The sequence below is a fragment of the Sebastes umbrosus genome, chromosome 9 (assembly GCF_015220745.1).
Source record: "Sebastes umbrosus isolate fSebUmb1 chromosome 9, fSebUmb1.pri, whole genome shotgun sequence".
NCBI lineage: Eukaryota > Metazoa > Chordata > Actinopteri > Perciformes > Sebastidae > Sebastes > Sebastes umbrosus.
Genome location: NC_051277.1, coordinates 2,639,678 through 2,662,550, shown reverse-complemented (window position 1 = coordinate 2,662,550; position 22,873 = coordinate 2,639,678). Strand labels below are relative to the sequence as shown.

Below are 22,873 nucleotides of genomic sequence, written 5' to 3'. Positions count from 1 at the left end.
CGGAAAAAAAAGAAAAATCTGAAAAATATCCGAAAAAAGGTTTGAAAAAAAAGATCTGAAAAAAGTCTGAAAAAAAAGATCTGAAAAATGTCTGAAAAAAAAGTCTGGAAAAAAAAATCTGAAAAATGTCAGATAAAAAAAGATCTGAAAAATGTCGGATAAAAAAAGATTTGAAAAATGTCGGAAAAAATGTTGGAAAAAAAGTCTGAAAAAAAAGATCTAAAAAATATCCCAAAAAAAAAGTCTGAAAAAAAAGATCTGAAAAAATGTCCGAAAAAAAAGATCTAAAAAAATGTCTGAAAAAATGTCTGAAAAAAAAAGATCTGAAAAATATCCGAAAAAAAATCTGAAAAAAAAGATCTGAAAAATGTCTGAAAAGAAAGTTTGAAAAAAAAGTCTGAACAAAAGTCTGAACAAAAAGATCTGAAAAATGTCAGACAAAAAAAGTCTGAAAAAAAAATCTGAAAAAATGTCAGAAAAAAAGATCTGAAAAATGTCAGACAAAAAAAGATCTGAAAAATGTTAGAAAAAAATGATCTGAAAAATGTCAGACAAAAAAAGTCTGAAAAAAAAGATCTGAAAAAAGTCCGAAACAAAAGGTTTGAAAAAAAAGTTTGAAAAAAAAAGATCTGAAAAAATGTCAGACAAAAAAAGTCTGAAAAAAAAGATCTGAAAAATGTCTGAAACAAAAGGTCTGAAAAAATGTCTTAAAAAAAAGATCTGAAAAATGTCTGAAAAAAATGTCAGAAAAAAAAAATCTGAAAAATGTCTAAAAATAAAAGTCGGAAAAAAATGTCGGAAAAAAAAGAAAAATCTGAAAAATATCCGAAAAAAGGTTTGAAAAAAAAGATCTGAAAAAAGTCTGAAAAAAAAGATCTGAAAAATGTCTGAAAAAAAAGTCTGGAAAAAAAAATCTGAAAAATGTCAGATAAAAAAAGATCTGAAAAATGTCGGATAAAAAAAGATTTGAAAAATGTCGGAAAAAATGTTGGAAAAAAAGTCTGAAAAAAAAGATCTAAAAAATATCCCAAAAAAAAGTCTGAAAAAAAGATCTGAAAAAATGTCCGAAAAAAAAGATCTAAAAAAATGTCTGAAAAAATGTCTGAAAAAAAAAGATCTGAAAAATATCCGAAAAGAAATCTGAAAAAAAAGATCTGAAAAATGTCTGAAAAGAAAGTTTGAAAAAAAAGTCTGAACAAAAGTCTGAACAAAAAGATCTGAAAAATGTCAGACAAAAAAAGTCTGGAAAAAAAAATCTGAAAAAATGTCAGAAAAAAAGATCTGAAAAATGTCAGACAAAAAAAGATCTGAAAAATGTTAGAAAAAAATGATCTGAAAAATGTCAGACAAAAAAAGTCTGAAAAAAAAAGATCTGAAAAAAGTCCGAAACAAAAGGTCTGAAAAAAAAGTTTGAAAAAAAAAAGATCTGAAAAAATGTCAGACAAAAAAAGTCTGAAAAAAAAGATCTGAAAAATGTCTGAAACAAAAGGTCTGAAAAAATGTCTTAAAAAAAAGATCTGAAAAAATGTCCGAAAAAAAAGATCTAAAAAAATGTCTGAAAAAATGTCTGAAAAAAAAAGATCTGAAAAATATCCGAAAAAAAATCTGAAAAAAAAGATCTGAAAAATGTCTGAAAAGAAAGTTTGAAAAAAAAGTCTGAACAAAAGTCTGAACAAAAAGATCTGAAAAATGTCAGACAAAAAAAGTCTGAAAAAAAAATCTGAAAAAATGTCAGAAAAAAAGATCTGAAAAATGTCAGACAAAAAAAGATCTGAAAAATGTTAGAAAAAAATGATCTGAAAAATGTCAGACAAAAAAAAGTCTGAAAAAAAAGATCTGAAAAAAGTCCGAAACAAAAGGTTTGAAAAAAAAGTTTGAAAAAAAAAAGATCTGAAAAAATGTCAGACAAAAAAAGTCTGAAAAAAAAGATCTGAAAAATGTCTGAAACAAAAGGTCTGAAAAAATGTCTTAAAAAAAAAGATCTGAAAAATGTCTGAAAAAAATGTCAGAAAAAAAAAAATCTGAAAAATGTCTAAAAATAAAAGTCGGAAAAAAATGTCGGAAAAAAAAAGAAAAATCTGAAAAATATCCGAAAAAAAGGTTTGAAAAAAAAGATCTGAAAAAAGTCTGAAAAAAAAGATCTGAAAAATGTCTGAAAAAAAAGTCTGGAAAAAAAAATCTGAAAAATGTCAGATAAAAAAAGATCTGAAAAATGTCGGATAAAAAAAGATTTGAAAAATGTCGGAAAAAATGTTGGAAAAAAAGTCTGAAAAAAAAGATCTAAAAAATATCCCAAAAAAAAGTCTGAAAAAAAAGATCTGAAAAAATGTCCGAAAAAAAAGATCTAAAAAAATGTCTGAAAAAATGTCTGAAAAAAAAAGATCTGAAAAATATCCGAAAAGAAATCTGAAAAAAAAGATCTGAAAAATGTCTGAAAAGAAAGTTTGAAAAAAAAGTCTGAACAAAAGTCTGAACAAAAAGATCTGAAAAATGTCAGACAAAAAAAGTCTGGAAAAAAAATCTGAAAAAATGTCAGAAAAAAAGATCTGAAAAATGTCAGACAAAAAAAGATCTGAAAAATGTTAGAAAAAAATGATCTGAAAAATGTCAGACAAAAAAAGTCTGAAAAAAAAGATCTGAAAAAAGTCCGAAACAAAAGGTCTGAAAAAAAAGTTTGAAAAAAAAAGATCTGAAAAAATGTCAGACAAAAAAAGTCTGAAAAAAAAGATCTGAAAAATGTCTGAAACAAAAGGTCTGAAAAAATGTCTTAAAAAAAAGATCTGGAAAATGTCTGAAAAAAAGGTCGGACTTCCAGAGGTCGGATTTCCAGAGGTCGGACTTCCAGAGGTTGGACGCCCAGAGAACAGGCCTGAGTGAGCGGAGTTTACCCGGAGACAGAGCTCCTCAGCTGGGTGAAAGCCCCCGTCTCTACCCCAGTCTGAGTCCGTGGAGGATCACAGCTGACAGTCAGGTGAGATCACTCGTCATCGCCACTTCACCTGAAAACTTCTTCATCTCAATGTTTCTGTCTCAGAGCCTGAAATCTAAAGATCACAGTTTATATTTAATTTCATTCACCTTCTTTCAGCTCTTCCATTTTAGCTTCTTTCAGTATTTTAACACTTTCATATGTTTTAGCGACCGTTTTGCATTTCGGAGTCCTGAGCTGTGTTTAAATAAAAGTCTCTCTTCAGGCTGAACTCGACAGGAAACAGGAAGAGGAACTAAACTCTTCCGACTCCCAGCTGGATTACAACACCATCCAGTCTGGTTTCCATGGCAACACTGATGATCACCTGCAGTGGCTCTGTGAGATGATCTCAGGTAAGCGAGTGCGGATGCTGTGATGTTGATAGAAACGTTCCAACACACACACACAGGATCAGAGATCAGTCAGAGATACCGGGTACCTGAAGCCCCAGTCAGAGATAGCGGGTAAATAATATAGAGAACTATTGATGTAAACATTATACTGATAAATAATATTGAACACAGACCAGGTTAGGTCCGCAGCATCAGTTACCATGGCTATCTAACTAGGTTAAAGGAGAGTCTCCTTCGTTGCGTGAACTTTAGGCTCAAAATACCTCGTTAGACCACTAATATCACTTTGTAGTACACCCCTCTGGTAATCTGACTTCGTAATACACCCCTCAGGTAAACACTGGTGCGTTCCCGGGTGAAAACTAGAGTAGAAACGGATAAAAACTTGAACGTAGATGACGGGTGAATCCTGAACACTTGTGTTTAGTTTCTATATTTTCTGTTTCAGGTGTTCTGCAGTCGCTGCTTGTCTCACTTTGTCGCTCTACTTCAGATTCATGACTTCAGTCAAAGTGCTGCTGACTGAAGACCAGACGACAGACAGGTTACCTGTCTCAGACCAGGTGTTATAAACAACTCTGTACTGTAATGTAATAATGATACAATAAAAACGTGATGATGTTATCAGAAAATAAAATGAGTTTGTACTTTCTGATCAATAAAAACCTGATTAGACTTTCTGATCGGTAACTCATGTAAGTCATGAGAGAAGAATTCAGTGAACATGTGATGAAGATATAATTACACAGTCATAAGTTCTGATGAAGTTCTGATGAAATCTGTGGATCACCAGACGAACAGAGATTCTGTTTCTGAAACATTTTACAACTCAACTTTCACCATCATATTGTGTTGGAGACTAAAATCTACAAACCAGGAAACATAAAACGAAATATTAATATGCACCGTCCCTGTCAAATAAAGTAAGAAACTAAAAACTGAACTGACGTGATATACCAACGTGATTAGCAACAACGTGACTAGCAACAACAACGTGACTAGCAACAGCAAGACTAGCAACAACATTACTACCAACATTGTGACTAGCAACAATGTGACAAACAACGTGACTAGCAACAGCAAGACTAGCAACAATGTGACATACAACGTGACTAGCAACAGCATGATTAGCAACAATGTGACAAACAACGTGACTAGCAACAGCAAGACTAGCAACAATGTGACAAACAACGTGACTAGCAACAGCAAGACTAGCAACAATGTGACATACAACGTGACTAGCAACAGCATGATTAGCAACAATGTGACAAACAACGTGACTAGCAACAGCAAGACTAGCAACAATGTGACAAACAACGTGACTAGCAACAGCAAGACTAGCAACAATGTGACAAACAACGTGACTAGCAACAGCAAGACTAGCAACAATGTGACAAACAACGTGACTAGCAACAGCAAGACTAGCAACAATGTGACATACAACGTGACTAGCAACAGCAAGACTAGCAACAATGTGACAAACAACGTGACTAGCAACAACAATGAGATTAGCAACAACAATGAGATTAGCAACTACGTGACGAACCACAACTATTTATAATTTAAAGTCAGGAACTGAAACTTCTGATGAGTTTATTTCTTGTTTCAGACATTTTACAATGATGATGACATAACTGACAGTGAAGATGATCATTTGTTACATTAACCAGATTTTAATGATTCATTACATTTCTGTTTCCTGTCTGCTACTTCCTGTACAGACAGAGGCTAAGTAGCATGGAGCTAACAGTTGTACCGTAGTTTTAGTCTGAACAAACTAAATAAATAAAAACAAACTGAACTAACAGAAAACAGTCAAGTCCAGTAGAGTCGCCAGTCTGGAGTGCAGCTGACTCCACCTGTGCTGATATTGCATTATGGGTACTGTAGTGCTGAGCTGTGACCCGGCGTACAGGGAACGCTCGTTTTGTGGCGGGGACATCCGGCTGGGCCCCGCAGAGTCTGCTTTAAGGCCGAACCTTCATGAACGCCAGCGGCTGAACGTACCACTGAGCCAGGACACCTGAACGCAGCACAGCTGAGGAGAAACACACAGGTGAGAGAGTGACAAGTGAGAGTTACGTCTCAACCAGTTTGTATTTATATTTACTTATTTAATCTAGCCAGGTTCACCTGTGTGTATGTGTATGTGTGTGTTCACCTGTGTGTGCAGCTCTAAGTGGAGGAGAAGCCCATGGAATCCACCTGGTTCATCTTCAGGTGGTTGTCGAGGATCTGGAAGATCTCCTGGATGTTCGGGACGTAACCCGACTGAAGCTTCGACCACACAGGGACGTCTGTGAGAGGGGACAGGAAACACCGTTACACTGGGAAGTACCAGTCAGAGAGGGGACAGGAAACACTGTTACACCGGGAAGTACCAGTCAGAAAGAGGGGACAGGAAACACCATTTTCTACCTCGTCCTGTCCTCCTCCAATCAGAACTAAACGTTCACAATGAGGTCATGTTTTGGACCAATGAGAACTCACCATTCAGAATGACCTCGAAGGCTCCCGTAGACAGGAAGTGAGTCTCCATCATGTTACAGAGGAAGAAGGCCATCAGACAGGAGAAGATCTGACAAACAACAACAACAACAGTGACGGGGTTAAAACTGTTACTGTGGTAACCATCTGAAGCATCTGTTGCCATGGTAACAGGTACCTTGTTGTCCTGACTCCAGGTCCAGGCTCTGGGAGTGTCGAGGCCGAGGAGGGTGAAGGGATTCTGACCGCAGACGATCAGCAGGATGGAGAGGAGCTTCAGGTAGGATACCAGGTTACCAACAATCCTGAGGAGAGATATCAGGTTACCAACACACCTCAGAGCTCACCTGTTGAAGGGGGTAGTTTAGTGATGTCAGAGCTCACCTGTTGAAGGGGGTTGGGGGGTAGTTTTCTCCCTCGATGCGGATGTCCGGGTACAGCTGGCTGATGGCTCTGGAGTACTCCTGGAACACTTTACTGTAACCTCAGGAGATACTGAAAACACACAGAGAGGATACACCTGTCAGGTAGGTGACTGGCAAAGGTCCAAAAAGCAGGAAAATCTACCGAGCGTCTGCATCCTCCCACGCACTAAATACAAACACGCCCTGATCATATACATGATTATATATGACCAAATACACATACTACTGTAATACAATAGAACTACTGTGTATCTACTGCATAAATACTGTAGAACTGCTGTATATCTACTATATATCTACTGTATATCTACTATATAATTACTATATAAATACTGTATATCTACTATATAATTACTATATATCTACTGTAGATCTACTATATAAATACTGTAGATCTACTATATATCTACTGTATATCTACTCTATAAATACTGTAGATCTACTATATATCTACTGTATATCTACTATATATCTACTGTATATCTACTATATAATTACTATATATCTACTGTAGATCTACTATATATCTACTGTATATCTACTATATAATTACCATATATCTACTGTATATCTACTATATATCTACTATATAAATACTATATATCTACTGTATATCTACTATATAATTACTATATATCTACTGTATATCTACTCTATAAATACTGTAGATCTACTATATATCTACTGTATATCTACTATATATCTACTGTATATCTACTATATAATTACTATATATCTACTGTAGATCTACTATATATCTACTGTATATCTACTATATAATTACTATATATCTACTATATATCTACTATATAATTACTATATATCTACTGTATATCTACTATATATCTACTATATAATTACTATATATCTACTGTATATCTACTATATATCTACTATATAAATACTGTATATCTACTATATATCTACTGTATATCTATTATATAAATACTGTATATCTACTATATATCTACTATATAAATACTGTATATCTACTGTATAAATACTATATATCTACTGTATAAATATTGTATATCTACTATATATCTACTGTATATCTACTATATAAATACTGTATATCTACTATATATCTGTTGTATAAATACTATATATCTACTGTATAAATATTGTATATCTACTATATATCTACTGTATATCTACTATATAAATACTGTATATCTACTATATATCTACTGTATAATTATTGTATATCTACTGTATATCTACTGTATATCTACTATATATCTACTGTATAAATACTGTAGATCAACTATATATCTACTATATATCTACTGTATATCTACTATATATCTACTGTATAAATACTGTAGATCAACTATATATCTACTGTATATCTACTATATATCTACTATATAATTACTATATAAATACTCTAGATCTACTGTATATCTACTATATAATTACTATATAAATACTCTAGATCTACTGTATATCTACTGTATATCTACTATATAATTACTATATAAATACTCTAGATCTACTGTTTATTTACTGTTTATCTACTGTAGAACTAAATAAGCACATTTAACAGATTTAAACAGATTTAAACAGATTTAAACAAGCACATTTAACCGTCTGTTTGTTCGTGTTTGATGTTCAGTCAGAGACATGATAACAAACAGGGTTAATCGGGTTTAATGTTCAGTCAGAGACATGATAACAAACAGGGTTAATGGGGTTTAATGTTCAGTCAGAGACATGATAACAAACAGGGTTAATCGGGTTTAATGTTCAGTCAGAGACATGATAACAAACAGGGTTAATGGGGTTTAATGTCTCTAATCAGGAGATAATCTCCTGATGCTAGCTGTTAGCCTGTTAGCTGTTAGCCTCGGTGCTAGTACTCACCAGTACCGGAACCGGAGCGTGGGTCCGGTGTACATGGAGGGTTTGGGGGGTTTCCCGGGCTCTGTGTCCGGTAGGGTGTCCGGTGAGAGCTCCGGGCTGCCGGCCGCCTGTCCTCCGTGCTGCGGGCTGGAGGATGATCTGCCCTGGTAAACGTCCCGCACCGTGAGGGCCGTGAAGAGCAGCAGAGCGGCCAGCAGGCCGGCCTGACTGTACTCCGCCATGTCTCTCTGACTGACTGATCCGCGCGGAAACACCATGATCCACGTCCGGTAGGACGCTTCACAATAAAAGAGCAGGGGAACACAGCGGTTTGGTCCAGTGTTGGAAAGAAACTAAATACATTTACTCAATAACTGTGTTTAAATACTGTTTAGAGGTTCTCGTGCTTTACATCAAATATTATTGTATATTAAACATTTCTATTTTTTACTGCACTACATTTATTATTTGTTAAGATAAGATCAGATATTCCTTTATTAGTCCCACAGAGGGGGGATTTGCAGTGTACAGCAGCAAAGATTCAGATTTTACACATTAAACATGAGTTTATGATGCATTTTAATCTTAAAGGTCCCATATCAGCTCATTTTCAGGTTCATACTTGTATTTTGTGTTTCTACTAGAACATGTTTACATGCTGTAATGTTCAAAAAACACATTATTTTCCTCGTACTGTCTGCCTGAATATGCCTGTATTTACCCTCTGTCTGAACCGCTCCGTTTTAACGCATTTCAACAGAATTTCAACAGAATTAGGTTGCTAGGCAACAGCTCGGGTCCATGCTTACTTCCTGTCAGCTGATGACATTCACATACACTGCAACAGGAAACAAACTGGGACACATTTAGAATGTTTATGTTTAAAACCGTGTAAAGGGTCTAAATATTGTATATTTGTGACATCACAAATGGACAGAAACCCTGACAGCTTGTTTCAAATGCAGTTTCTGAATACGGGCTGTGTGTATTTCCCTGTGGATTGAGTGTTTCGATACTTTCACAGTATTTATATAGGACTTAAGCCTGCTTTATAATAAAAAAACATGAAAATCTCACTTTTTTATAAGATGGGACCTTCAAACTGCCCAACAGTATAATTATTTAAAATCTTATGCTACAAGATTAAAAGGCTTTTACACATTTATGCATCATAATAATCAATAATATATGTTAGTCATTATGCCTTGTAACAAGTACTTTTAGTACTAAGTAAAACATTTACTTGTGATGGAGTATTTTTGTTGCTTTAATACTTTGACTGAATATTTCTACTTTTATTATATTTATATTTTTTAGGTTTTTTATTTGAATACCCTGAATCATTTAAGATCAAGTGTTGTCTTCATGTTCACCACACACTACTCCAAGTTTGATGTTATAATGTTCTGTCTTAAGTATATTATATTAAATCATCACAATACTTTGTTGAACTTGCCTCTACACACACAATGGTGTTTCATTCTTTTATTGTGAAGGTATGGCCGTGTTTCCGGTTTGATTCTGGTTCCGGGTGAACGTTTCCGGTAAATCTTCGTTTCTTGATTATTTATTGTATTTCTCTGAAGCGTGATCGATGTTTTCATTTCTTTATAAATAATTAATTAATATTGTTTTTATTTACAGAAAGGGTTCTTTTTCTTTTTTTTAGTGACGTCACATTTACGCGACACACGGCGGTAAACAGTGTGACGTCATCTCCGCTGCCGGTGGATGGAGGATGAAGGTGAAACAATAAAGAATATAAAACCAGAGTTTAGAGGGTCTGAAACGTGACCCGGCTGACGTCACACAGGTACGTTCAACTCTCTACCTGTTTAGTGATCTTCACTGAGATCCGTCCTGCTAAATAATAACAGCTTTATTAAAGAAAAGAGATCAGTGTTGTTCTGTTCTACTGGAGACTCACCTGTTGCACCTGTTGCACCTGTTGCACCTGTTCCACCTTCACATTCAGTCTGTTTACAAACATCTTTATGTCTCAGCGACTGAATGCAGAAAATTTAACTCAATAACTATAAAAATTACTATAAAAATAACTAATAATAATCTGTGCAGGTCTGTGTAGGTCTGTGTAGGTCTGTGTCTGTCTGTGCAGGTCTGTGTAGGTCTGTGCAGGTCTGTGTAGGTCTGTGCAGGTCTGTGTAGGTCTGTGCAGGTATGTGCAGGTCTGTGTAGGTCTGTGTAGGTCTGTGTAGGTCTGTGTCTGTCTGTGCAGGTCTGTGTAGGTCTGTGTAGGTCTGTGTAGGTCTGTGCAGGTCTGTGTAGGTCTGTGCAGGTATGTGCAGGTCTGTGTAGGTCTGTGTCTGTCTGTGCAGGTCTGTGTAGGTCTGTGCAGGTCTGTGTAGGTCTGTGCAGGTCTGTGTAGGTCTGTGTAGGTCTGTGCAGGTATGTGCAGGTCTGTGTAGGTCTGTGTCTGTCTGTGCAGGTCTGTGTAGGTCTGTGCAGGTCTGTGCAGGTCTGTGCAGGTCTGTGTAGGTCTGTGCAGGTCTGTGTAGGTCTGTGTAGGTCTGTGTCTGTCTGTGTCTGTCTGTGCAGGTCTGTGTAGGTCTGTGCAGGTCTGTGTAGGTCTGTGTAGGTCTGTGTCTGTCTGTGCAGGTCTGTGTAGGTCTGTGCAGGTCTGTGTAGGTCTGTGTCTGTCTGTGCAGGTCTGTGTAGGTCTGTGTAGGTCTGTGCAGGTCTGTGTAAGTCTGTGCAGGTCTGTGTAGTGGTCTGTGTACTGGTCTGTGCAGGTCTGTGTAGGTCTGTGCAGGTCTGTGCAGGTCTGTGTAGGTCTGTGTAGGTCTGTGCAGGTCTGTGTAGGTCTGTGTAGGTCTGTGCAGGTCTGTGTCTGTCTGTGCAGGTCTGTGCAGGTCTGTGTAGGTCTGTGCAGGTCTGTGTAGGTCTGTGCAGGTCTGTGTAGGTCTGTGTAGGTCTGTGCAGGTCTGTGTAGGTCTGTGCAGGTCTGTGTAGGTCTGTGTCTGTCTGTGTAGGTCTGTGTCTGTCTGTGCAGGTCTGTGCAGGCCTGTGTCTGTCTGTGCAGGTCTGTGCAGGTCTGTGCAGGCCTGTGTCTGTCTGTGCAGGTCTGTGTAGGTTTGTGTCTGTCTGTGTCTGTCTGTGCAGGTCTGTGCAGGTCTGTGTCTGTCTGTCCTGAACTGGTCTTTAGTCCTCAGTCCTGTTTGTGTCTTCATGTTTCAGGAGGGGGGGTCATCATGTTGAGTGTGGGGGGGTCGGTGAGGTCCGGCGTCCTGCAGCTTCCTGTACGAGGAGTCTGTTCTGCTGCATTCAACAAGTCACCTCCACCTGGTCACACCTGGTCTACACCTCCGTCAGCCAGACTCACTGCAGTCCGCCGTCACATGGTACCCGTCAGGACGCTGTCAGGTGGAAGGATACTGTCAGACGTCACAACGCTGTCAGACGTCGAGACGCTGTCAGACTTCAGGACTCTGTCAGGAGTCGGGACGTTGTCAGACGTCAGGACGCTGTGTGTCGGGATGTTGCCAGGTGTTGGGACGTTGACAGGTGGCGGGACGTTGCCAGGTGTCAGGACGTTGCCAGGTGTCGGGACGCTGTCAGGCGTTGGGACGCTATCAGGTGTCAGGAGGCTCTCAGGAGTCGGGATGCTGTCAGGTGTCAGGAGGTCATCGGGTGTCGGGACGTTGCCAGGCGTCGGGATGCTGTCAGGCGTCGGGACGCTGTCAGGCGTCAGGAGGCTCTCAGGTGGCGGCCGTGATGACGGTGCAGGTGCAGCCGGCTGGTACGGCAGCCTCTCGGACTCAGCTCCAGTTCACCTGTGCGAACACTTCCTGGTCAGCACGCAGCAGGCGAGTGGGCTGCCGTGGTGGCTGAGCATCGTCGTGGCTACGCTGTCAGTCAGGACACTCATCACTCTGCCGCTCGCCACCTACCAGATGGTCATCATTGCCAAGGTGAGTGACGGGAGACGACGAGAGGAGGAATTATTGATTAATCTGCTGATTATTGATTGATCGATCAACAATTTAGTCCATAAAGCATCTGAGACATTAAGAAAGTGGAGCCATCACGGTAACCATAGTAACCTCTGGGTAATGTCCAGGTGGAGGCGCTGCAGGCGGAGATCTCGCAGCTGGCGAAGAGGCTCCGATATGAAGTTTCAGTCCGAGCTGCAGAGAGAGGCTGGACGGAGAAACAGAGCCGGTAAGAAACAACACAAACAAATAACAACAGATTCATTTTTAAACATCTAAAGTCTAAATCTGTGTGAGTCAAAGAAACTCCCGTATTGTCAATGTAGCTAGGAAAGCCATCATCCTCTGAATGCTCTAGGTCTCTAGTCTGATCCATCCATCCTCTGAATGCTCTAGGTCTCTAGTTTGAGCTATCCATCCTCTGAATGCTCTAGTTCTCTAGTCTGATCCATCCATCCTCTGAATGCTCTAGTTCTCTAGTCTGATCCATCCATCCTCTGAATGCTCTAGGTCTCTAGTCTCATCCATCCATCCTCTGAATGCTCTAGGTCTCTAGTTTGATCCATCCATCCTCTGAATGCTCTAGGTCTCTAGTTTGATCAATCCATCCTCTGAATGCTCTAGGTCTCTAGTTTGATCAATCCATCCTCTGAATGCTCTAGGTCTCTAGTCTGATCCATCCATCCTCTGAATGCTCTAGGTCTCTAGTTTGGCTGTAAAGTTTCCTGAGGCTGTGATTATCCTGGAGGTCACCACAGGTCTGTTTCTCGTCAGGTTCCAGTTCAAGAAGAATCTGCGTCGTATTGTTTCTCAGCTCTACATCAGAGACAACTGTCACCCTTTCAAAGCCAGTCTGCTGGTCTGGGTCCAGCTGCCTCTGTGGATCAGCCTCTCTCTGGCCCTGCGAAACCTCAGTCTGGATCAGTCTGGTAAGCTAACACCGAGTCCGGACCAGTCCGGTTAACTGACTCTGTACCAGTCTAGTACACAGAGTCCGGATCAGTCTGGTAAAACTAAATTAACTACCAGTTAACTGAACCTGGACCAGGTCTTTGTTCCTTTAACTCCCAGTAAACCGTGTTGTCTGCAGGGCAGCCGTCTGATCTGGCAGCAGGAGGCGCTCTGTGGTTCCCGGACCTCACCTTACCGGACTCCACCTGGATCCTACCGGTCTGTCTGGGACTCACCAACCTGCTCATCGTAGAGGTCAGTCTGTTCAGCAGGTGTGTGACTATCACCTGACCTGATGATGTCATCTAACCTAACCTCCCCCTCTCTTCTTCTTCAGGTGTTTTCTCTTCAGAGAGTCAACCCGTCTCGTGTCCAGAGGATCATGACGAACGCCATCAGAGCGTTCTCCGTGTTGATGATTCCCATCGCTGCTGCAGTTCCTTCTGTGAGTTCAACACACAGCATGAAATCAAACCAGAGCAGCTGGACTCCTCAGCTTCTCTAGTTTCATATGATACCTGAATCTTCTACCTGTAAATATCTGCCTCTCTTCTACCCCCCCACCAACCCCCTCCCCACCAGTCCATGGCGCTCTACTGGTTCACCTCCAGTCTAGTTGGATTCAGTCACAACCTCGTCCTTCGTTCTCCTACCGTCCACAAACTCCTCAAACTCCAGACTCCTCGATCGGAGTCTCCATACAGAGACCTGCTGTCTGCCTTCATCAGCAAATACTGCAAATAAATACACAGAGTACTGCTAGTACACATCGAATACTTTAACTACATCATGTCCTCGTCACTGACTGTACTGTATATTTCCTCTGAATGTTCTGACTGTTGAAGATCTGATAAACGTGTTGACAAACTCCTCTGAGTCTCCTTCACTTATTAACATATTTAAATCACACTCAAGTGTGTGTGTGTGAGTACACATTATATATATATATTATATATATAATATATTATAATAATAGCAACAGTGGGACCGGCAGAGACTTCCTGTTGAAACAATAACAGGAAGAATCGACCTGACCTCCGACTCTGAACATTTCCTGTTTATTATTTCCTCAGCGACCAGCTGACGCCCAGTAATGAAGAGATGAAGAAATTAAACCTTTACAATGAAAACCACTGTGGTACTGGTCTGTACTGGTCCGTACTGGTCTGTACTGGTCCGTACTGGTCCGTACTGTTTTTGTATTCATCTTTATTGATCTTTGTTCTCAGTGGGTGATAGAATAAGGAAACTGTATGGAAGTTCATTACTGCCATGAAAATTAAAATTAAAAAATAGGAATGCAGTGAACCGGTTAATATGAGTCACATGACCTTTAACCTATCACATCGACCTGATCAATGAACCAGTTAATGAGTCACATGACCTTTAACCAATCAGATCGACCTGATCAACGAAATCTGCTGTGATTTTTTAGTAGCAATCTGACATTTTCGTTTTCACGTAAAATCAATAAATCAATCGATCAATAGAATCAGAAGTTTTACATTTTGTAATGAACGTCATCAATATTTAATCTGCTGGTAAATTAAAGGAGCTGATGTTGATTTAATTTAATAGATTCAAAGACCGACGTGTTGACATGTTACATATACATTTTAAACAGCTTGTTTTGTTAAAAGTGTTTCTTTGTTTGACAAATTTAATTCTCTCGTTACTGACAGACTGAAATAACACATTATTTAATGTAATGCTATTATTAGAGCTATTATTAGTGTTATTACTGTATTAATTAGCATTTATCAGGTTAGTAAAATACTTTTCTAGTTACTGGCAGAATGAAATAACACATTATTTAATTTAATGTTATTATTAGTGCTATTATTAGAGTTATTACAGTATTAATTATTTATCAGGTTAGTGAAACATTTTTCTTCAGTTCTCAGTAACAGGAAACAGCTGTGTGAAGATAAACGATGAGTTAATTGATCAGCAGCAGATTATTAATTAATTAATTATTATTATGAATTATTATTATTAATGACGTCACTGCAGATAAAGTTTGATTCAAACCATCAGATTCTGACTCTTTAACTCGCTTCTTTATTGTTCCGACCTTTTTATCAGAGTATTTCATATTAGTATTAGTATTAGTACATAGTAGTATTATCAGTATTGAGTCAGTGTTGGTCCTCCATACATCCTCTGGTCTGTGTCAGAGAGTCCAGAATCAGGATCAGGTCTTGGTCTCCTGAGTGAGGCGGAGTCAGTCAGCAGCTTTAAACAGCTTCTAGTCTGCTGATCAGATCAGAGTGTTCAGACCAGTACCCAGTACAGACCAGCACAGCTCAGACCAGCACACTTTAGACCAGTTCAGTTCAGACCAGCTCACTTTAGACCAGATCTCCATCAGACCACCATGAAGTCTGTCTCCGTGTTTCTGTCTCTGGTTCCGGTCCTGTATCTCCTCTCGGTGCAGGTCTCTGCGGGTCCTAGTTGTGGACCGTGTGACCCGGATCAGTGTGCCCCCCTCCCGGTGCCGGTCTGCCCGTCTGGGACTCTGCTGGACTCCTGCGGATGCTGTCCGGTCTGCGCGGCCGCGGCGGGCGAACTGTGCGGCGGCCGCCGCGCGGCAGCGCGCCGCTGCGGAGCCGGTCTGGAGTGCGTCAAGAGCGACGAGGACAAGAAGAAGAAGATCGGAGTCTGCGTCTGTAAGACCAACTACGAGGTCTGCGGGACCGACGGGACCACATACCGGACCGGCTGCGACCTGAAGACCGCCAGTCTGACAGCAGAGACACAGGGACAAGAACCCATCACAGTCCAGAACAAGGGACGCTGTCCTAAAGGTGAGACACACACACAGGTGAGACTGACACACACAGGTATGACTGAAACACAGGTGAGACTGACAAACAGGTGAGACTGAAACACACAGGTGAGACAGAACCACACAGGTGAGACTGAAACACACAGGTGAGACAGAACCACACAGGTGACACAGAACCACACAGGTGAGACTGACACACAGGTGAGCCTGACACACACAGGTGAGACTGAACCACACAGGTGAGACTGACACACAGGTGAGACTGACACACAAGTGAGAGTGAACCACAGGTGAGACTGATACGCAGGTGAGACTGACACACAGGTGAGACTGACACACAGGTGAAACTGACATGCACAGGTGAGACTGATACACACAGGTGAGACTGAAACACACAGGTGAGACTGACACACAGGTGAGCCTGACACACACAGGTGAGACTGAACCACACAGGTGAGACTGACACACAGGTGAGACTGACACACAAGTGAGAGTGAACCACACAGGTGAGACTGATACGCAGGTGAGACTGACACGCAGGTGAGACTGACACACAGGTGAGACTGACACACAGGTGAGACTGACACACAAGTGAGAATGAACCACAGGTGAGACTGATACGCAGGTGAGACTGACACACAGGTGAGACTGACACACAGGTGAAACTGACAAACAGGTGAGACTGAAACACACAGGTGAGACAGAACCACACAGGTGAGACTGAAACACACAGGTGAGACAGAACCACACAGGTGACACAGAACCACACAGGTGAGACTGACACACAGGTGAGCCTGACACACACAGGTGAGACTGAACCACACAGGTGAGACTGACACACAGGTGAGACTGACACACAAGTGAGAGTGAACCACAGGTGAGACTGATACGCAGGTGAGACTGACACACAGGTGAGACTGACACACAGGTGAAACTGACATGCACAGGTGAGACTGATACACACAGGTGAGACTGAAACACACAGGTGAGACTGACACACAGGTGAGCCTGACACACACAGGTGAGACTGAACCACACAGGTGAGACTGACACACAGGTGAGACTGACACACAAGTGAGAGTGAACCACACAGGTGAGACTGATACGCAGGTGAGACTGACACGCAGGTGAGACTGACACACAGGTGAGACTGACACACAGGTGAGACTGACACACAAGTGAGAATGAACCACAGGTGAGACTGATACGCAGGTGAGACTGACACACAGGTGAGACTGACACACAGGTGAAACTGACATGCACAGGTGAGACTGATACACACAGGTGAGACTGAAACACAGGTGAGACTGACACATACAGGTGAGACTGACACACAGGTGAAACTGACATGCACAGGTGAGACTGATACACACAGGTGAGACTGATACACACAGGTGAGACTGAAACACAGGTGAGACTGACACATACAGGTGAGACTGACACACAGGTGAAACTGACATGCACAGGTGAGACTGATACACACAGGTGAGACTGAAACACAGGTCAGACTGACACATACAGGTGAGACTTACACACAGGTGAAACTGACATGCACAGGTGAGACTGATACACACAGGTGAGACTGAAACACAGGTGAGACTGACACATACAGGTGAGACTGACACACAGGTGAGACTGACACATGCTAAGCTAGGCTAACAGTTTCCCTCTGCTTCCAGTCTTTGTGCTAAGCTAGGCTAACAGGCTTGTGATTAAAGCAGACTGACACATTCAGACTCTGCAGTAAAAAAACTTTTTTTCATTTAATTTAAATTAAAACTCAGCTGAAGAAATAATAGTTTTATAATTTTTTATAATCATTAATCAGAAAATAAATACATATATACCGGTAACATGATGTTTTAATGGTTGAGGTTGAACTTGTCGCTGCCCAACGCTCTGACAGTAACAGACGGTGAGTGATGATAATCCACCTTCATCCCTCTGAAAACACTGAATTCCATTCTACATGAAAACCCTCAGTGAGCACGCTCAGAGCAAACCGAATTCCTCTGAGGTCACAGAGGATTTACTGTCTCTGACGGATTCCTGCGACCTGTTTCATCCTGTCTCACACCAACTTCCTGTTGATTATCTTTAATTAAATACTGATTCTCCGTCACCAACTTCATGTTGATTATCTTTAATATAAAAGGACTGTTTGTAAGAATCATAAATGTCTTGTTAACAGAGACACCTGTGGCCGTTAAGTCAACGAAAGTCAGCGTCCTGTTGCCCACGCTTGTGCTCGCTCTACATAGACATGAACAAGCATCGCTCAACACAGTGAGGAGACACACGTCAGCTAAAAGCACAATATCACATATTTCAGCTGCTTGGCAGTAATGTTAGCTGACCAGACGGAGGTCTCTCCATGAATCAATGCTGATCCTAGTGTTGGCTTTTCCTGCCTCAGCCTCCCGACCGCGGCCGGAGGGAACGGGGGAGACGCCGGAGTTTTGGTCGGAGACGATAACGTTTCTCTCTGCGGAGCCCCGTCACTTCACAAGACACGGGAAACCTCTGTTGGTCTGGAGGAGCTGCAGCAGTTATTTCTGCACAAACGTCCACTGAACATTCACTAGATATTCTCAGAGCTACGAAGTCTTCTGCAGTGTGGAGTGTGCGTGCATGCACGTGAGAGGTGGAGCAAAAGAGCGAGAAGGAGCGTGGTGTGTGAGTGAAGGCAGGCAGAGGAGCAGAGGAGCAGAGTACAGCAGAGACTTCGGTCCTGGAGACCAAAGCTACGGTCTCTCCCGCGTCCTCCGACCGCGGCCAACACTGTTTAACAGACGGGCTTCACTAGATACAACCAAGAGGTTTTGGTGCTTCCGTGTAGTTTGTGTTGGAGTCTGAGTCTGAACAGCGTAGACACACGCGAGCGCGCATATGCGAGTGCGCATGAGACACCGACCCGGGTGATTTATACGTGTAAGAAGTTACAAACAGTCCCTTTAAGAGTGATTCTCTGTAACCAAACTTCATGTAGATTATCTTTGATTTAAAACTCGAACGGATTCTTACAACCTGTTTCATCCTGTCTCAGACCAAACTTCATGTTGATTATCTTTAATTTTCCGTACTGTCTCGGACGGATTCCTGCGACCTGTTTCATCCTGTCTCAGACCAAACGTCATTTAGATTATCTTTAATTTTATGGACTGTCTCTGGCGGATTCCTGCGACTTGTTTCGTCCTGTTTCAGACCGATTGCCTGTAACCAAACTTCATGTAGATTATCGTTAATTTTACTGACTGTCACTGACCTGTCTGTCTGTCTGCAGCTCCCGTCATCGTCACTCCTCCAGGTGAGGTGTACAACGTGAGCGGCTCTCAGGTGTACCTGAGCTGTGAGGCGGTGGGCGTGCCCACACCCGTCCTCACCTGGAAGAGGGTGAGTTTCTCTGTCATCACTCACACTGAGTAGCTCATCAGGTGCAGTAGTTTAAAGGTCCCATATCGTGCTCATTTTCAGGTTCACACTTGTACTGTGGGTTTCTACTAGAACATGTTTACATGCTGTAATGTTCAAATAAAACTTTATTATCCTCATACTGTCTGTCTGAATATGCCTGTATTCACCTTCTGTCTGAAACGCTCCGTTTTAGTGCATTTCAACGGAATTGAAACATAATTGCGTTGCTAGGCAACAGTTTGGGTCCATGTTTACTTCCTGTCAACTGATGACATTCACATACACTGCAACAGGATGTCAACTGGGACACATTTAGAATGTTTACGTTTAAAACCGTGTAATGGTCTAAATATTGTATATTTGTGACATCACAAATGGACCTAAATCCTAACGGCTTGTTTCAAACGCACAATTTCTGAATACGGGCTGTGTGTATTTCTCCGTATATTGAACGTTTTGATAGTTTCACAGTATTTATAAAGAACTTAAACCTGCTTTATAATATAACAGACATGAAAATGTCACTTTTTATAATATGGGACCTTTAAAAGATGAAATCTTCCATATGTTCTCTGTCTGCCAGTTTCACCCTAAATGTTATATAAATACATGTTATCTATTGTCAGGCAGGATGAAATATTAAAATATAAAAACGCAAAATATGAATATAAAAACTAAAAAGATGTGATTTCTCTGAGATATATACACATATGAGGGGACTGTATGATGAATGTGTGGAAACAGAAAATAAACAAGCTTCGATAGAGATCTAAAACGCTCAAAGGACTTTTTTTAGTTTTTAGTTTCTGTCTCAGAAATCACAGCGTGGAATCCTGAAGACAATATATAGATATAAAAATACAGATGTTTCTGTTTCCTTTAATGAATATTAATAGAAGGTCTTTGTGAAGATGACTGGTTATGTATTTAAAATATAAGAATGTGATGTTGCCCTGATGAGCTCACCTGCAGCCTCAGGTGTTCAGGTGTTCTTTCTCTCGGCAGGTTCAGACTCCGTCTGTTGACATTTGTGAACTTTGGATCAGATCGCGTGTATGTTTCCTGCAGAGTGAAAAAGAACAAGCTGCTGCATGTTTCTGAATCGGAGGAAAATGTTGCTCATGACTTTTTCTGCTTGTTCACCGACTCCGACTGCACTAAAACTAAACGTTTCCTAAACAACAACATTTATTAAAAATTTAGATCCTGCAGTTAAAGGATGACGATGTTGTTGTTGTTGTTGGCTGATGAAGATGATGATGATGATGATGATGTTGTTGTTGTTGGCTGATGAAGATGTTGATGATGACGTCGGGGTGTCTTCCTTCAGGTCATCGGTGGGAAGAGGAGGATGGAGCTCCTTCCTGGAGACAGAGACAACCTGGCCATTCAAACCAGAGGAGGACCAGAGAAACATGAAGTGACCGGCTGGGTGCTGGTTAGTCACATTTATTCATACATAACATATATATACTGTATATACATTAAAGGGCCAGGGTATAGGATTTAGTGGCATCTAGTGGTGGAAAATAAAACTCCAGCAACACTGATAGCAATAACCTTGTAGTGACAGGAAGTGATGTCATGACTTCAGCTGTCTGTTGGACCAATCAACATCATTGGTCGTTCTTTTATTTCAGATCTCCCCTCTGACCAAAGAAGAAGAAGGATCCTACGAGTGTCACGCCGCCAACTCCAAAGGAGAAGCTTCAGCTGTCGGAGCGATTCACGTGGTCGAGTCCATCGATGACATCGTCAAGAAAGGTAATGTTACGACTAAACATCAACGACCTTTAGAATCAGCTGAACGTTACGACTAAACATCAACGACCTTTAGAATCAGCTGAACGTTACGACTAAACATCAACGACCTTTAGAATCAGCTGAACGTTACGACTAAACATCAACGACCTTTAGAGTCAGCTGAACGTTACGACTAAACATCAACGACCTTTAGAGTCGACTGAACGTTACGACTAAACGTCAACGACCTTTAGAGTCGACTGAACGTTACGACTAAACATCAACGACCTTTAGAATCAGCTGAACGTTACGACTAAACATCAACGACCTTTAGAATCAGCTGAATGTTACGACTAAACATCAACGACCTTTAGAGTCAGCTGAACGTTACGACTAAACATCAACGACCTTTGGAGTCGACTGAACGTTACGACTAAACATCAACGACCTTTAGAGTCGACTGAACGTTACGACTAAACATCAACGACCTTTAGAATCAGCTGAACGTTACGACTAAACATCAACGACCTTTAGAGTCAGCTGAACGTTACGACTAAACATCAACGACCTTTAGAGTCAGCTGAACGTTACGACTAAACATCAACGACCTTTGGAGTCGACTGAACGTTACAACTAAACATCAACGACCTTTAGAGTCGACTGAACGTTACGACTAAACATCAACGACCTTTAAAGTCAGCTGAACGTTACGACTAAACATCAACAACCTTTAGAGTCAGCTGAACGTTACGACTAAACTTCAACAACCTTTAGAGTCAGCTGAACGTTACGACTAAACATCAACGACCTTTAGAGTCAGCTGAACGTTACGACTAAACATCAACGACCTTTAGAGTCAGCTGAACGTTACGACTAAACTTCAACGACCTTTAGAGTCAGCTGAACGTTACGACTAAACATCAACGACCTTTAGAATCAGCTGAACGTTACGACTAAACATCAACGACCTTTAGAGTCAGCTGAACGTTACGACTAAACATCAACGACCTTTAGAGTCAGCTGAACGTTACGACTAAACATCAACGACCTTTAGAATCAGCTGAACGTTAATAATTTGAAAATCATGTAAAAAGCTTGAAACCCTTCTGTGACTGATGATGTCATTTCCTTTCAGTGACGAAGGAAGACGAGCTGTGATCAGCTGATCAGAGATCGGTGAAGACGATGATGTCACATCAAACAGCTGAAATGACGTTTTTTAAACTTTCAGTGAAATTATCTGATTATTTTTCTTCTTCATGTTTTTTCATGTAGTTCTGGATTAAAAAAACACATTTATTTTGAAATTAAGTTCATATTTTGTTCAGTTTTCTTGAGTTTAACGACTTAGTTTCAATTATAAAAGTTATAAAATAGATTTAAATCCTCTGTGTTTTTCTTTGTGGATTCAAAGTTTTAGTTTAACTTTCTTTATTTTAGCATTTTATATATTTTTTAATCATTTATTATCATTTTCTTTTCTGAACAGATAACTGAAATCAATCAGGCTTTTATTTTGGAAAAACATGAATCTGATCACAGCCAGAGTTAAACTGTGGGTTACCATAGCAACAGTAGTGATGCAGGTCACCCTGGCAACAGCACTGATGCAGGTGATGCATTCATCATTTATTATTTCTTATGTAAAATAAAAATCAGTTTAATGAACCAGATTTTCATCTGTAGAGATCAGTTCTCTGATCAGTTTATAAGAACACAACAATATAACTATTGATCAGTTCAGGTCAGTGTATTACGTTTATTTTGTTTAATGAACTCTGAGCTTCACAGTTTGTTGATGGAAATTGAAATTATTTTTCTGTTTTTCTCTGAATAAAATAAAGTATCTTTACCTGTAATACCGTTGGTATTTTTTATTTTTTGTTGTGTGACCTCATTGACTGAATATAAAGATGTCCGACACTTCTCCACGTCCTCCCGCTGTA

The 22,873-nt window shown here is 40.4% G+C and overlaps 3 protein-coding genes and 1 long non-coding RNA gene across 5 annotated transcripts; 3 read left to right on the top strand and 1 right to left on the bottom strand.

The window, feature by feature from the left end:
* The first annotated feature begins 2,684 nt into the window (after nt 1–2,684).
* Nucleotides 2,685–3,909, top strand: LOC119494071. Its single transcript, XR_005208100.1, has 3 exons — nt 2,685–2,971; nt 3,195–3,324; nt 3,773–3,909. It is a non-coding gene; the product is annotated as an uncharacterized LOC119494071 (long non-coding RNA).
* Nucleotides 3,910–4,900: 991 nt separating this feature from the next.
* Nucleotides 4,901–8,357, bottom strand: selenot2 (selenoprotein T, 2). The gene is made up of 6 exons (XM_037779650.1): nt 8,103–8,357; nt 6,196–6,306; nt 5,990–6,116; nt 5,815–5,902; nt 5,486–5,621; nt 4,901–5,362 (listed from the first exon to the last, which is right to left on the bottom strand). The coding sequence occupies exons 1-5, from the start codon at nt 8,321–8,323 to the stop codon at nt 5,500–5,502; spliced, it is 669 nt and encodes a 222-aa protein (XP_037635578.1). The 5' UTR covers nt 8,324–8,357; the 3' UTR covers nt 4,901–5,362; nt 5,486–5,499.
* Nucleotides 8,358–9,695: 1,338 nt separating this feature from the next.
* On the top strand, nt 9,696–13,853 carry LOC119494013 (cytochrome c oxidase assembly protein COX18, mitochondrial). Of its 2 annotated transcripts, XM_037779615.1 has the most exons (8): nt 9,731–9,894; nt 11,277–11,567; nt 11,637–12,010; nt 12,160–12,260; nt 12,806–12,960; nt 13,122–13,237; nt 13,320–13,427; nt 13,565–13,853. In XM_037779615.1, exons 2-8 carry the CDS (start codon nt 11,291–11,293, stop codon nt 13,724–13,726), a joined length of 1,293 nt encoding a protein of 430 aa, XP_037635543.1. In that variant the 5' UTR covers nt 9,731–9,894; nt 11,277–11,290; the 3' UTR covers nt 13,727–13,853. The 2 variants fall into 2 exon arrangements, with proteins under 2 accessions (XP_037635542.1, XP_037635543.1); XM_037779614.1 differs by having other exon boundaries at nt 9,696–9,894; nt 11,277–12,010.
* Nucleotides 13,854–15,208: 1,355 nt separating this feature from the next.
* Nucleotides 15,209–22,786, top strand: igfbp7 (insulin-like growth factor binding protein 7). The gene is made up of 5 exons (XM_037779640.1): nt 15,209–15,789; nt 19,054–19,163; nt 20,515–20,622; nt 20,825–20,948; nt 22,063–22,786. Exons 1-5 carry the CDS (start codon nt 15,360–15,362, stop codon nt 22,083–22,085), a joined length of 795 nt encoding a protein of 264 aa, XP_037635568.1. The 5' UTR covers nt 15,209–15,359; the 3' UTR covers nt 22,086–22,786.
* The last annotated feature ends 87 nt before the right edge of the window (nt 22,787–22,873 follow it).

Bases quoted from the DNA above. Each gene is read 5' to 3' on its own strand.
- LOC119494013 (XM_037779614.1), top strand. From the start codon at position 11,291: ATGTTGAGTGTGGGGGGGTCGGTGAGGTCCGGCGTCCTGCAGCTTCCT. The intron at 12,261-12,805 runs GTAAGAAACAAC...GTTTCTCGTCAG, and splicing joins TGGACGGAGAAACAGAGCCG to GTTCCAGTTCAAGAAGAATC. The intron at 13,238-13,319 runs GTCAGTCTGTTC...CTTCTTCTTCAG, and splicing joins CCAACCTGCTCATCGTAGAG to GTGTTTTCTCTTCAGAGAGT.
- igfbp7 (XM_037779640.1), top strand. From the start codon at position 15,360: ATGAAGTCTGTCTCCGTGTTTCTGTCTCTGGTTCCGGTCCTGTATCTC. The intron at 15,790-19,053 runs GTGAGACACACA...GTCTGTCTGCAG, and splicing joins CAAGGGACGCTGTCCTAAAG to CTCCCGTCATCGTCACTCCT. The intron at 19,164-20,514 runs GTGAGTTTCTCT...GTCTTCCTTCAG, and splicing joins CCGTCCTCACCTGGAAGAGG to GTCATCGGTGGGAAGAGGAG.